At 23.8% G+C, this 12,832-nt stretch overlaps 1 protein-coding gene across 1 annotated transcript; it reads left to right on the top strand.

Moving 5' to 3' along the window:
- The first annotated feature begins 3,658 nt into the window (after nt 1–3,658).
- Nucleotides 3,659–5,677, top strand: LOC135929154 (uncharacterized). Its single transcript, XM_065465675.1, has 4 exons — nt 3,659–3,762; nt 4,155–4,329; nt 5,050–5,189; nt 5,668–5,677. The coding sequence occupies exons 1-4, from the start codon at nt 3,734–3,736 to the stop codon at nt 5,669–5,671; spliced, it is 348 nt and encodes a 115-aa protein (XP_065321747.1). The 5' UTR covers nt 3,659–3,733; the 3' UTR covers nt 5,672–5,677.
- Nucleotides 5,678–12,832: the final 7,155 nt, after the last annotated feature.

Here is a 12,832-nt window from a genome sequence, read left to right as displayed (position 1 = left end):
AATTTTTATATCATTGAACTCAGAATTAAATTTCCTATCTAAATATGCTTTGATGTATTTTTTTACGTTATCGGTTCAAAAAATAAATTTTAATAATTTTTTTGTGGTAAAAACGTTGGAAGGGAAAAGGCTAACATCTTATATGCAATTTTAAATATTTTTATATCATTCTACTCAGAATTAAATTTCCTATCCAATTATGCTTAGATGTATTTTTTTACGTTTCCGGTTCAAAAAATAACATTTTTGTCGCGAAAACGTTCGAAGGGAAAAGGCTAACATCTTAAGTTTAATTTTTTAAATTTTTATATCATTGAACTCAGAATTAAATTTCCTATCTAAATATGCTTTGATGTATTTTTTTACGATATCGGTTCAAAAAATAAATTTTAAAAATTTTTTTGTGGTAAAAACGTTGGAAGGGAAAAGGCTAACATCTTATATGCAATTTTGAATATTTTTATATCATTCTACTCAGAATTAAATTTCCTATCCAATTATGCTTAGATGTATTTTTTTACGTTTCCGGTTCAAAAAATAACATTTTTGTCGCGAAAACGTTCGAAGGGAAAAGGCTAACATCTTAAGTTTAATTTTATAAATTTTTATATCATTTAACTCAGAATTAAATTTCCTATCTAAATATGCTTTGATGTAATTTTTTACGTTATCGGTTCAAAAAATAAATTTTAATAATTTTTTTGTGGTTGTGTAAAAACGTTGGAAGGAAAAGGCTAACATCTTATATGCAATTTTGAATATTTTTATATCATTCTACTCAGAATTAAATTTCCTATCCAATTATGCTTAGATGTATTTTTTTACGTTTCCGGTTCAAAAAATAACATTTTTGTCGCGAAAACGTTCGAAGGGAAAAGGCTTACATCTTAAGTTTAATTTTATAAATTTTTATATCATTGAACTCAGAATTGAATTTCCTATCTAAATATGCTTTGATGTATTTTTTTACGATATCGGTTCAAAAAATAAATTTTAAAAATTTTTCTGTGGTAAAAACGTTGGAAGGGAAAAGGCTAACATCTTATATGCAATTTTGAATATTTTTATATCATTCTACTCAGAATTAAATTTCCTATCCAATTATGCTTAGATGTATTTTTTTACGTTTCCGGTTCAAAAAATAACATTTTTGTCGCGAAAACGTTCGAAGGGAAAAGGCTAACATCTTAAGTTTAATTTTATAAATTTTTTTTTGAACCGATATCGTAAAAAAATACATCAAAGCATATTTAGATAGGAAATTTAATTCTGAGTTCAATGATATAAAAATTTATAAAATTAAACTTAAGATGTTAGCCTTTTCCCTTCGAACGTTTTCGCGACAAAAATGTTATTTTTTGAACCGGAAACGTAAAAAAATACATCTAAGCATAATTGGATAGGAAATTTAATTCTGAGTAGAATGATATAAAAATATTCAAAATTGCATATATGATGTTAGCCTTTTCCCTTCCAACGTTTTTACCACAAAAAAATTTTTAAAATTTATTTTTTGAACCGATATATAAAAATCAGTTTGATAAAAATTTATTCTGATTCAAAAAGACATATTTAAGAATTAGGAAATTTAATTCTGAGTATAATGATATAAAAATATTCAAAATTGCATATAAGATGTTAGCCTTTTCCCTAATCCAGTACTCACAATATCGTTATACTTACTATCAATTTAGTTTTGAAAAAAAACTTAAATAGAATATACATATAATTTTAAAAATTCCATTATTTTAAAATAACCAAATATAATTTAATTAAATAAATTAAAAATTAATGAAATTAAATAAAATTATAATCGCAATTTATTTCAAAGAATTAATAAAAAAATTGAAATATTATAATCCATTTTTTTAAAATAACCAAATATAATTTAATTAAAAATAAAAATTAAATAAAAATAAAAATAAAACCGCAATTTATTTCAAAGAATTAATAAAAAAATTGAAAAGATCTTAAAATTTCTATTTTTTTAATATATTATATTCCATTTTTTTTAAATAAATAAATATAATTTAATTAAAAATATAAATTAAAAATTAATAAAATTAAATAAAATTAAAACCGCAATTTATTTCAAAGAATTAATAAAAAAATTGAAAAGATCTTAAAATTTCCATTTTTTTAATATATTATAATGTAATATTATTAAAATATTTTTCTCGTAAAAAAAGCAATAAATCAATCAAATTACACATTAATCATTTTCTTTGTTATTTTTATTTTCAATATTATTTTTTAGCCTTTCGTATCATGCAGCCTTTCGACTTTTAGACCTTGCGCAAAGAAAATGATTAATGAGATATTTGATTTTTTTAGAGAAAAAATATTATAATAACATTATAATATATTAAAAATATGGAAATTTTAAGATCTTTTCAATTTTTTTATTAATTCTTTGAAATAATTTGCGGTTTTTAAAAATTAATTTTATTATATTAATTTATTTTTTAATTAAATTAATATTTGGTTATGATTTTATATATTAAGTAAGTATAAATATATTGTAAGAAGTAAATGAAAAACATAAATTTTTTAAGGTATTTTTAATTTGAGAAAGCATTTAAGAGGGGAAAGGCTAACATCTTAAACGTAATTTTGAATATAATTATATCATTAAACTCAGAATTTAACCGCTTAGATGTATTTTTTTACGTTTCCGGTTCACAAAATAAATTTTTTGTCGCGAAAGACATTTATAGGGGAAAGGCTAACATTTTAAAAGTAATTTTGAATATATTTATATCATTGAACTCAGAATTTAATTCTCTATCCAAAACCGCTTAGATGTATTTTTTTACGTTTCCGGTTCATATTATATGCTTACTATATATATGCAATATTTAGCCTTATTCTATTCATTTTTTAATAACTAAGTGCAAGAGATACATAATCTGTCGACTCCCATGATTTTTAACTTAACCTGCTTAGACCTCTTTAGGCAAATATCCACCAACATGATGAATTTCTTCTGCAATTTGAGAAATCACCTAGTAAGAGATTTTTTTTAATCTAGAAGATAATATTTTTAAAATCCTATCTTTTTGTTTATTAATTTTTTAAAATTCTTTAAATTTTCTAAATTTTTGATTTCTATCCGAATTAAATTGTTTTATTAATTATAATCTGTAAATTTTCTCGATTTTTAGTCATAAAATATTTAAATTACAAATATTTTCTGTTTCCGCTCTTAGCCACGTGAAGGCAACCATCATTGAGTGCTTTTGGTCTTAACACAAATATCCCCTTTGTGATAAATTTATTTCTCTTTTTGATAATCGTATATGCGATTATTGAAATTCCTTCTCAATTATTCTGTAAAATTTTTTGAAAATCCTTTTAAATATTTGTTTATTATAATTTTTTAGCTTTTCTAAATTGTTGATGATATTTTTTATTTACTTCCTTACAAAATACCGACATAAAAATTCATTCATAAGAAAGAAAGAAAGAAAGATTAATTATTATCCCTCTGAAAAAAATGTTTTTTTATTTAATTCCTACAATAAAAACTATAAATTTAAAAACAAAAAAATATAAAAACAAATAAAATAATTTCGACTCCATTTTCCATCTTCTAATATTCCATAACTGGCTCACCTAAAAATTTACTATTCCTATAAATTTGAAAACAAATAAAATAATTTCAACTCCATTTTCCTTCTTCTACTATTCCATAACTGGCTCACCTAAAAATTTACTATTCCTATAAATTAATATGGAAAACATCAAAATATTAATTAATAGGTAAGATTAATTTTATATATAATAAATATTTATTACTATTTTTGATAAAAATATGTTATATAAATATGATAATGGTCGATATACCTATAAGCTTAGAAAGATTAATTTTTCAAGGGGATGAGGGGGGGGGGGGGTTGTTCAGAAAAATAGAATTCCTGAATAGGGAGCCGGGGTTAGTGTTATAATAGGGTATATTCTTTTTAAATAATAATTTTTTTTCTTAAACTCAATTTTTTTAAATGGATTTAGGTCGATTTTTAAAAATTACCCGATTAATATTTTATCCAAATAATATTATGTAAGCCTTGAGATTGGGTAAATATATACTCTTTCTACCACTTATGATTAACTCCAGGTTTATGGGTTTTTAAAATTTTCATCATTTCTTTAAGATTAAGTAGATGTCCAACAAAGGATAATGCCAATGCTATACTAACTAAATTATCGGCTTATGGAGAGTCTCTACCCCATCATTTCCCCGAATTTACTGGCACACTAGATACAACAGCTGAAGAGATCTTAAGATTGACACAAGCTCAGATACTTACGCGGTATAATCCTTTGAAGGTAATATTTTATAATTTGTATGACAAGGCGCGCGCAGGAAGTTAGTCTGGGGGAGAGGGGATAATAAAAGTTTTTAAGAAATATTATTGTTAATTAAAAAAAATAAACATAAATTTATTAGGACTAATAACTTTTCTAATACACAATTTTAAATTAATATGAATTACAAAAAAATTATATATATAAACCGGCATTGAAAAACTATAAAATAAATGTGAATTATAAAATATAAAGTGAATATAATCACGATATGAATCACTTAAATGACCCAAAATTGAAATTTGAATTTTTTGAGCCTTTAAAATTTATAAAGTATAAAAAATTTAAATGTTAGAAATATAAATTAATACACAAATAGTTTCTTAGGAATAATTGTATTTTGTATGTTTTGAGCTAATTTTTCAATTATCTATCCTTGCTTGGTGTTAAATGCCTATGAATATTCAAAAGATCCAAATCATTCAATCTACTTTCAGTGTATTTCATAGGCATGTTTTTCAGAGACTTGCAGGCCCGGCCTTTAATTTTTTAAACATACCCGGGCCGGGTCCAAAATTTTTTTTAAAAAAACACCCTGGCTGGGCCTGAAAATTTTTTCAAATTCGGGCCTAAAACCAAATATTTTAAATCGCCATTATTAGCTATTAAAATCAAAAATAAATATAATTTATTGTTTATATATTATATTACTCATGTTATTATAAATTTTATTTATAAAAGGTTGATTCTGATGTTATTTGTGCATATAGAGCTGTGTCGTTGGGTATTTTTGGAGACGAAAAGTATCATCTATATATCAGACTTATGGCCAGAATAGAAATGATTCTTTTTAGATATATATACGACACCAAAGACCCGAAGTATGAAATGATTATTAGTAATTATATTATTATAAGTAGTTATCAAAATTTATTAAGTGATATTTTAAGAGTAGGAGGTTGGGCCGAGTCAATGCATTTATACGCTATAAGTGCTGCAATTTCCGATTTGTACTTTTTATCCTCCTGTAAATGGCAATGTTTTAATGGAAAACCCATATACAATGAAAATATATGGGCGTGGTGTTAGAAAACAAACACCATGTAAATTAATATTAATCTAGTTGCTCTAAACATTATAAATTAAATGATACATTTAATCATTTTGCTCTGTTAAAGCCAATTTCATCGGCCCAACCGCCTTTTAATGATCTAGAGAATAAGAGAGTTAATATTTACAATGATATAGATAATTATTCCTTTATTTACAATGATATAGATAATTATTCCTTTATTTACAATGATATAGATAATTATTCCTTTATTTACAATGATATAGATAATTATTCCTTTATTATAGATAAGTCCACTCATAATATATCTTGTGAAATAATAGCTGATAATTTGGGCAATTTTTTAGATTCAACAATTTCTTTACCAATAAATGATATAAAAAATGTTTCTTTTGTTATAGATGAAAATATTAATGGTATGTCTTGTGTAGATAATAATTTTAGCAATTATGATTTAGATTCAACAATTTCTTTACCCATCAATGATATACAAAATGTTTCTGAGTCGACTCATAATATATCTTGTGAAATAATTGATGATAATTTGGGCAATTATGATTTAGATTCAACAATTTCTTTACCCATAAATGATATAAAAAATGTTTCTTTTGTTATTGATGAAAATATTAATAGTATGTCTTGTGTAGATAATAATTTTAGCAATTATGATTTCGATTCAACAATTTCTTTACCCATCAATGATATACAAAATGTTTCTGAGTCGACTCATAATATATCTTGTGAAATAATTGATGATAATTTGGGCAATTATGATTTAGATTCAACAATTTCTTTACCCATAAATGATAAAAAAATGTTTCTTTTGTTATTGTTGAAAATATTAATGGTAAGTCTTGTGTAGATAATAATTTTAACAATTATGATTTAGATTCAACAAATGCTTTACCCAAAAATAATATACAAAATGTTTCTGAGTCGACTCGTAATATATCTTGTGAAATAATTGATGATAATTTGGGCAATTATGATTTAGATTCAACAATTTCTTTACTCATAAATGATATAAAAAATGTTTCTTTTGTTACAGATGAAAATATTAATGGTACTGGAGATGAGTTTGATAATGATTTTTTTAATGAAAACTTAAGCGATAATTTTTTAAAAAATAAAAAAATAAATAATTATGACCTATCTATAGAAAAATTTTCGAATAACATTTTAAATTTAAATAAAGATCAAATAATATTTGATAATGAAAATTATGGTAAATTTTTAAATGTATTAGATGCAATAAATATTTTAAAGAATCCAAAAAATATTTTATCAAATATTCCTGGAGGTTGTAAAGATAATAAATTTTATTTAATCAATAAAAATAATAAATCTAATAAATTTTTTGATGATTGTGGGCCTTGGACTGGTTATAAATCTCCATTACTTAAATCTTATTATATTCTTGAAAAAAATCATACTATAGGACCTTTAATTTATAAGAATAATGAATTTTTTAAAGATACTAAATGCGAAAATAAACGAATTTTCATACCAAGCCCAGATGAAAATAAAATAGCAATTTTACGGATACTACAGTGTTTTAAAGGCTTCTAAAAATTTTAAAAGAAAAATAAGTTATATTTATCCAATGAAAGAATCATCTTAGTTTTTTATAATTGTTTTCTTGTCGAATATATAGGGACTTACCCAGGGCCTGCTAGTCATGGTAACTTAAAAAAATCAGATTTCTTATATTAGCACTCCAGTTAGTGTAATTGATAATATTAAAAATTCTATTAAAATGCTTAAATCTACTAGATTTATGTATAATGAATTAATAAGAAATAATGATATTTTTAATACACCAAGAAATATTAAACAAATTTACAAAATTAAAAATAAAATTAATTTATCCAATAAAATTTATCCTAATTGCTGATAATATTTTAGAAATTATTAATCAAATTCATACCCACCCATTTATCCAGGTAATTATACATGATAAAGATAGAGTTCCTTCTTTAATATTATACACTTCTTTTATGATTAAAAATTTAAAATTCATGTGCTTATTTGATAATCAGTGCATTATAGGTATTGATAAAACTTTTAATCTTGGCGATCTTTATGTTACATCTTTAGTTTTTAAGCATAAATGTGTCAGAAGAGCTAAAACTGGGGATTTTCCTATATTTTTAGGCCCAATTTTTTTACATGCTGATTCGGATACCACTACCTTTTTTAAATTTTTTTCTGAATTAAAATCCGTTTTTTTAAAAAATAAATATTAATAATTTAATATTCGGCTCTGATGAAGAATTATCTTTAATTAAAAGTTTAAAGCAAGTTTTTGAAAAATCTACCTATTTATTATGTTCTCAGCATCTTAAAAAGAATATTAAATTGTTTTTACAAAATAAGCAAGGTGTGAATGCAACCAAGATTTCGTGAACCGGAAACGTAAAAAAATACATCTAAGCGGTTTTGGATAGAGAATTAAATTCTGAGTTCAATGATATAAATATTTTCAAAATTACTCTTAAAATGTTAGCCTTTCCCCGTTAAAAGTCTTTCGCGACAAAAAATTTATTTCGTGAACCTGAAACGTAAAAAAATACATCTAAGCGGTTTTGGATAGAGAATTAAATTCTGAGTTCAATGATATAAAATATTACAAAATTACTCTTAAAATGTTAGCCTTTCCCCGTTAAATGTCTTTCGCAACAAAAAATTTATTTCGTGAACCGGAAACGTAAAAAAATACATCTAAGCGGTTAAATTCGGAGTTTAATGATATAATTATATTCAAAATTACGTTTAAGATGTTAGCCTTTCCCCTCTTAGATGCTTTCTCAAATTAAAAATACCTTAAAAAAATTTATGTTTCTCATTTACTTCTTTATCAAGTAATTACAATATATTTATACTTACTTAATATATAAAATCATAACCAAATATTAATTTAATTAAAAAATATTAATTTAAAAATTAATATAATAAAATTATTTTTAAAACCGCAAATTATTTCAAAGAATTAATAAAAAAATTGAAAAGATCTTAAAATTTCCATATTTTTTATATATTATTGTAATGTTATTAATAATATTTTTTCTCTAAAAAAGCAATAAATCAATCAAATATCTCATTAAACATTTTCTTTGTTATTTTTATTTTGAATATTATTTTTTAGCCTTTCGTATTACCAAGCCTTTCGACTTAACCTTGCGAGCCTTTCGACTTATTGACCTACCCAAAAAATAGATAATTTTAAAAAAATTATAAAAGATTTCACCTAAAAGATTGTTTATTTATCTAATAAAATTTACAATATAATTCCTCAATAAAAGATGTATTTACAAAGAAGATTGTGAAAAAGAAAATTATTAATAAATTATATTAAAAAGAATATTACATTTTTACAATATAGCAGGCAGGGGTTCGAACCGCAAAACCGGAATGAACCGTTATGATTTTCTGAACCGTAACCTTAACCGAACCGTTATGAAGAAAATATTAAAAGAGCGAACCGAACCGTTATAAATATTTTGAACCGGTTTAAACCGGTTCAAAACGGTTTTAAAAATAATTAATTTTAAATTATTAACCTAAATTTAAAATTTTAATTTTCCTTGGGGGCATTTTTTAAATTGGTGATTTCTTTTCAAATTAAATATTTATATATTATCAACATTATATATCAAATTAAATATTTTTATATTATCAACATTATATATCAAATAATACCAGGTTTGTTGTTTTTTCTTTAAATACTTAATTTATAAGAGATTAGACAATTTATCTGTTAATTAGATAAGATAAGATAAGATATCTTAAAATCAGACATAATTATTCTTGGCTAAATTAACAAATTTATATATAAGATATTAATAAGCTTTTAGAATAATACCTGCTAATAATTAGGAAAAAATTATACAATTCTATTATTAATAAATAACATCTAATAGAAATCAAGTACCTTTTACATTCATTTTTATATCATATGGTTTATTTTTTATCTCATTATAAAAACTTGGATCATAGAATTTAAATGACAATAAATAAAATAGTCAGCAATATTTTAATGATATAATAATTATTTATTTATAATCATTGTTTTTTTAAATTCAGCATTCGAATATTATAAAATCTAAATAATCAGAATATTGAAATTCTAAATACTATGCCTACGTTTTCGTATTCGAAGGATAATTTAGATGATCATTTTGAAGATTTATTAAAGTCGCATGAAAGTCTTAATAAGAATAATTCTCAGGGCATCGAAAATTATAATAAATGTATAGAAATAGAATATATAATTCGGTCATTTGATAATATAGAGAGAGATTAGAAAAAGATACTAATCTTTTGAATTATTGGGAAAATGTAAAGAATAGTATGCCAGAACTTTATAAGTTAGCTATAACTGTGTTAGCAGTTCCAGCTACGCAGGTCTCCGTAGAAAGAGCATTTTCAAGCCTTAAGTTTATACTCTCTGCGCAGAGAACTAAATTAAATCCTGAAATATTAGAAAATATTTTAGTTATCCGTTCGAATTCTGTTTTTAAACCTAAATAGTATAGTATACATATTATTTTATTGATTATTGTATTTACGCATGTTTGTTTTTATCTTATTTATTTATGAAATAAAAAAAAACTAATTTGTCTAATTTATATTTCCTAAATTTAATAAAAATATCTATTTGATTATCATGGATAAATTAAATAAGAAATTATAAACTAAAAAGATTTTTCTCTAAAATTAATATATACATGGTTAATGATTAATTTTTTTTAAATTAAATTTATAAAAACCGGAACAAACCGAAAAGAACCGTTATAAATTATAAACCGAACCGAACCGATATGTTTTTTTTTAAAACCGAAATGGAACAAAACCTTTATAAAATTTTAAACTAAAAACCGGAACGAACCGAACCGTTATACTAAACGGTTCGAAACCCTGATAATAATATTAATAAAAAATATTAAATCATATCATGTTTATTTGTAGATAATAATAAAATATTTACATTAAATATAAATAAAATAAATTATTTTACTAAAATAAATAAATAATAATTAATGCTAAGCATCGATGCAGAATTTTGACTAATTTAATTTTAGCCGATTTATAGGCTTAGTTAGACAATTTTTAGGCTTAGGCGTAGTTTTTAGCCGATTACGCAACACTAAAAGGAATGACAAAAATAAATAAAAATTTAAGAAAAATTACGATTTTCCTTTTTTGAATGGGAATTTTCCCTTCCTTTTGGGAATTTTCCCTTCCTTTTGGGAATTTTCCTTTTTAGATTGACTTTTTTCCTTTTTTGATTGACACTTTTCCTTTCCTTTTGGGAATTTTCCTTTTTCGATTGACATTTTTCCTTTTTTAATTGACCTTTTCCTTTTTTTTGACACTTTTCCTTTTTTGATCGGACTATTTCCTTTCTTTTTGGGAATTTTCCTTTTTTGATTGACACTTTTCCTTTTTTGATTGAACCTTCTCCTTTTATAATTGAAACATTTCCTTTTTTAATTGGGACTTTTCCTTTTTTGAATGGGAAACCCTGTATTTATATATTATAGATTAGCATATGCATGGATGTTGACATTTCTCATCATCCATCATCTAATTTCGAACATTGCCATGGCCCAAATATAAATAATACGAACTGATTCTATCACCAAATGTATGTCCAAAAAGTATATTAGTTTCAAAATCATCAAATTCTAATTTAAAGAGACTTTATTTGATTGCAATGTTAGTTATTTTATATACATGTTGAACGAACGTGAATGCGCTTCTTTATTTGTAGGTGAATGTTGAACACATGCGTTTGATTTAGAAATTTAACTCCAATATTATGTACATTTATATCCTTCCAAAAAATTATCTTATCTAATTGGGCGCGAATATAAATTTTCCATGATTAATAAAAATTAATTTTTAAATTATAAAATAGATTTAATTATTCTCACTTAACCAAATTGTAATTATATTTTAATTTCATGCCATTTTCATTGAGTTACATAATTTTACTCAAAAAGAATCGGAAATCAAAAATAAGTGTCTTGTAATATTTGTATAAAATTTTCCTACATATCCATAAATAAAGGGGAGATGTTTTTTTTATATTAAATAAAATATCATTTTCATTGTACCTGTGGAATTTGCAATATAAATAAATTTTGCAAATTTTCAGAAAATGTCACAAAATATCCAAAAAAAAAACTTTAAAAAAATATAGGAGTGTTTCTTATAAAAAAAAAGATTTATCATACAGTCATTGTATAGATTTAATTTTACTTTTATTCAAAATAATTAATGGTTTTAAATTTCTAACTGACGTAGAAAAATCAATATATTTAAAACCACATTACAAATGCCAAACGATTTAAAATCGAGGATCTCTCATTTTAAATTTTATAATTTATCTCCGCATAACCACATAATTTAGGGAATTCTTGGATGGGTATACTGATTTTGATCAAACCTTCGTTCTTTCTATAGCAAAAGTTGTTAGAATTTGGACTTGATCAAAATTTGATAACAGTGATTATTTGGGCTTGATCAAAATTTTGTCTTTCGTGACTTGGAGGGTAGGTATAAAGTTTTTAGCATCGCCTGTTAATTATTTTCCTAGATTATATTCAAAACCCCAGAAGTTGTTTATTTGCAGAAGAACTGATTTTAACAATTCAATCCTATTTTCTACTTTTATCCACTACGGTAATTCCAACGCCGAAATTTTTCGCCTATAGAATGTTTATTTACTATAGGGACTTCTTACATAATCATTTAGTCAATATCTCTGGTTTTATTCGTCCTTCACGCCGTTATAGAATTGCAAATGTCCAATGTAAGAATGGCTTCCCTTATTTATAATATTGAACGATTCGCCATCAATGAATATTTTTGGCTTCTTTCAACTAAAAATTTTAACGCCCAGGCAATAGCTAAAATTATATTATCATTAGAAAAGTTTGCAGGGCCCAGCAATTTTTGCTAGACTCTTAAGAAGAATTTTGTCCAACCCGAACTTCGGTCTGGACTAAGACCATGCAGATCTCAAATCCCATGAAATATCATTTAAACGTGGTAAAAACAATCCGATTATGACGGGTAAAAAACTATGGCTCGGAAAGTAAATGAAGCTTAAAAATTGATTGAGGATTTTTTACATAAATACTGTTTTCGCTATTGTGCCTCTCATCACCTGAATAATTTTATAAAATATCTGAACAAAGTAGTTGAGTGTGGACGGTACAATCAGAATAATAAACTTGTTCAGAGGATTATACATTGTATGTAAAAATGGATATACTTTAAATTATGTTTCAATTATTCAGATTAATTTTTTATATAAATTTTTATTTTACAAAAAATATTTTAATTAAATTTATAATTGTTACTAATAAATAAATAAATAATACTTTATTTTATTAATATCATGCCATCCCTTCAATACATGACCTTGGTTTGGGATAAAGCTAA

This window comes from Gordionus sp. m RMFG-2023, chromosome 4 (genome assembly GCF_954871325.1).
Source record: "Gordionus sp. m RMFG-2023 chromosome 4, tfGorSpeb1-WG-v2, whole genome shotgun sequence".
Taxonomy (NCBI): Eukaryota; Metazoa; Nematomorpha; class Gordioida; order Chordodea; family Parachordodidae; genus Gordionus; species Gordionus sp. m RMFG-2023.
This window is presented reverse-complemented; position numbering and strand designations above follow the sequence as displayed.